General features: G+C 25.0%; 1 protein-coding gene across 1 annotated transcript; it reads right to left on the bottom strand.

Moving 5' to 3' along the window:
* Positions 1-1,095: 1,095 nt before the first annotated feature.
* Positions 1,096-1,982, bottom strand: LOC131617994 (FCS-Like Zinc finger 3-like). The gene is made up of 2 exons (XM_058889266.1): positions 1,764-1,982; positions 1,096-1,475 (listed from the first exon to the last, which is right to left on the bottom strand). Exons 1-2 carry the CDS (start codon positions 1,922-1,924, stop codon positions 1,304-1,306), a joined length of 333 nt encoding a protein of 110 aa, XP_058745249.1. The 5' UTR covers positions 1,925-1,982; the 3' UTR covers positions 1,096-1,303.
* Positions 1,983-2,520: the final 538 nt, after the last annotated feature.

Raw genomic sequence — 2,520 nt, forward strand, 5'->3', positions numbered from 1 at the left:
AGGGAGTCAATTTTCCATTAATAACTGAATGGATGATGATCCTTCCCAATAAAAACCTAGGCCCGATGCCTATATAAATACTTCTCCCCTAAGGCAAACAGACCATAGCTTGCACACATACCCAAGACACTATGTTGATATATAGAGTCTCTCACCTTATGTGAGCAGGTTCTCTAAAACCATTGTAAAATCACAATACAAAGCTTCTCGCCGCCGTGGGCAAACCCTAACCAACCTAAATTGTTATAAATCTACTAAGGCATCTGAATATCCCTTGCCCTATTTCCCTACTCACTTTCATATATATATATATATATATATATATATATATATATATATATATATATATATATATATATATATATATATATATATATATATATATATATATATATATATATATATATATATATATATATATATATATATATATAAAATCAATTTTTTCCACTTTACAATCTAATACTATTTTCTTTTTGAATTTTATATTAATTTTTTAAATTATTTTTACAATAAACAAAGTGATAATAATTATTAAAAACTCATATACAATACAATTGTAAATATCAAATTTTAAATTGTAATTACAACGTTCAACCTATCAACTTTTGTCAGTTAAGATATGATTTGCAGATATTTAGGTAATTGTAAATATCAAAATTTAAATTGTGATTACAACGTTCAACCTATCAACTTCTGCCAGTTAAGATATGATCTGCAGATATTTAGATCAAAATTGTTTTATTAAATTGATTTTCTAAATATAATTTTAATTTGTTACCCGGTCATAATCCCATGTATCTATTCTAGATTCTACCCGTGGATAAATTGAGAGTTTTCTAATGATCAATGATTTTCTTTTTCTTTTCAAAGTAATAGTTTTCCCATGGTCACATAATGATAAGATGTAAAAAAGTTCCACTCACCCACTCTAGATCCCCATAAAGTATCTTTGATACTTTCTTTTAGTTGCTTCAATTTAATGGAAAATTAAACAGCATCATAATATCTATGATCTATTTTTTCCCCTCATAGAACTTATAAAAGAAAAATATAAGAAAAATAATAAAAAGGATCAAATAATAAACACAAACAAAAAGCCAAAATTCCTTGTTGAGTTTTTTTTTTTCTATCTCTCATTAAAACTCCAACAATTTCTTTACAAAAGGTAGCAAAGATTCATCCTTTTTTAAAATCAGAATCTTCATCATGGAAATTAATTCCTCTTAATTTTCCACTTCATCATTTTTTTCTCAAAAATTTGGAATTATTTTTTCATCATACATATATCATGTGAATTATGCTAGGCCACTGCAACTGATTCTGATCTTACAGTCTTGTTGTTGGTAGAATTCTGATTGGTTTCTGAATTCCTAACACTTCTTTTGGATGAAATCTTCCAACTTTTCTCTTTAGATTCATCAATCTCTATCTGTTCTTGTCTGCACTCTTTGCTACAAAATGGTGTGTTCCCTCTGCAAATTCACAAAATTCATTCAATATCACATAATCCTAACAATAAATAATTTTTTTTACAATTATCTAAATAATTATTTTAAATTAATTATATATTAAAATTTTCACTAGATCTGAAATATTCAATGGATCTTTGTGAAAAAAAACTATACTTTCTATGACCCAAATGAAAGTTAAGTATAAAAAACTAAACTTTTATGAATAAAAAGTAAAATTTTCATATGGGTTATGACTAAAAGATGAATTATAATTGAAAATTGAGGTAATTAATTGATGAAGTAATTTACCTGTACATAAAGATGTCTTTGTTTTGGCCAAGATGTTTTCTACAAAGAAAACAAGCTTGGAGGAAGTGAGGTTGATCATAGAAATCTTCACTTCCACCAAAATAAAACATGCTAGATTTTGGAGAAGGAATTGAAGAAGAGAAGGAATAGTTAGAAGCCATAGATGGGTGAGTTAAGAAAGAGAAGAAGTTGGAAAAAGCAGGGAGCAGAAATGAAGGAAAATGGGGAATTATATAATGAGAGGGTCTCACAAAATGGACGGTATAGAGTAGAGCACATAGCATAGTATATTAGTATATTAGTATATGGTATAAATAATAATATAATAAAGCTTGAAACAAAATCAAACAAAAAAAAAACTATATATAATAAAGCTACTCATAAATCATGATCTTTTTATATTGTTTTTCGTTTGGCCCTACTTTCTTCTTTCAAGTAAATGTAAAAACCTTTTCTTTAAGTAAATAAAAAATGTTAAATATATTTTAGTCTACCTAAATATATCATTTTAAAAAAAATTCCTTTTAAACTTTTGGTCTTTATAAATTTAGTTTTATTGCTATTATTCTGTATTTTTTTACAAAAATTTGTGTCATATGTTACAATGACTTTTTTAAATATATTTTATTGTTAATATCTTAAAATATTATTGATTTAATGATATAATTTTTAGAAATTATAAATAAATTAATAAAAAGTAAATAAAATAATCGAATTAAAAATATTTAATATCTTATCAATTAAATATAATTTTCAG

The sequence above is a fragment of the Vicia villosa genome, linkage group LG7 (genome assembly GCF_029867415.1).
Source record: "Vicia villosa cultivar HV-30 ecotype Madison, WI linkage group LG7, Vvil1.0, whole genome shotgun sequence".
Lineage (NCBI taxonomy): Eukaryota > Viridiplantae > Streptophyta > Magnoliopsida > Fabales > Fabaceae > Vicia > Vicia villosa.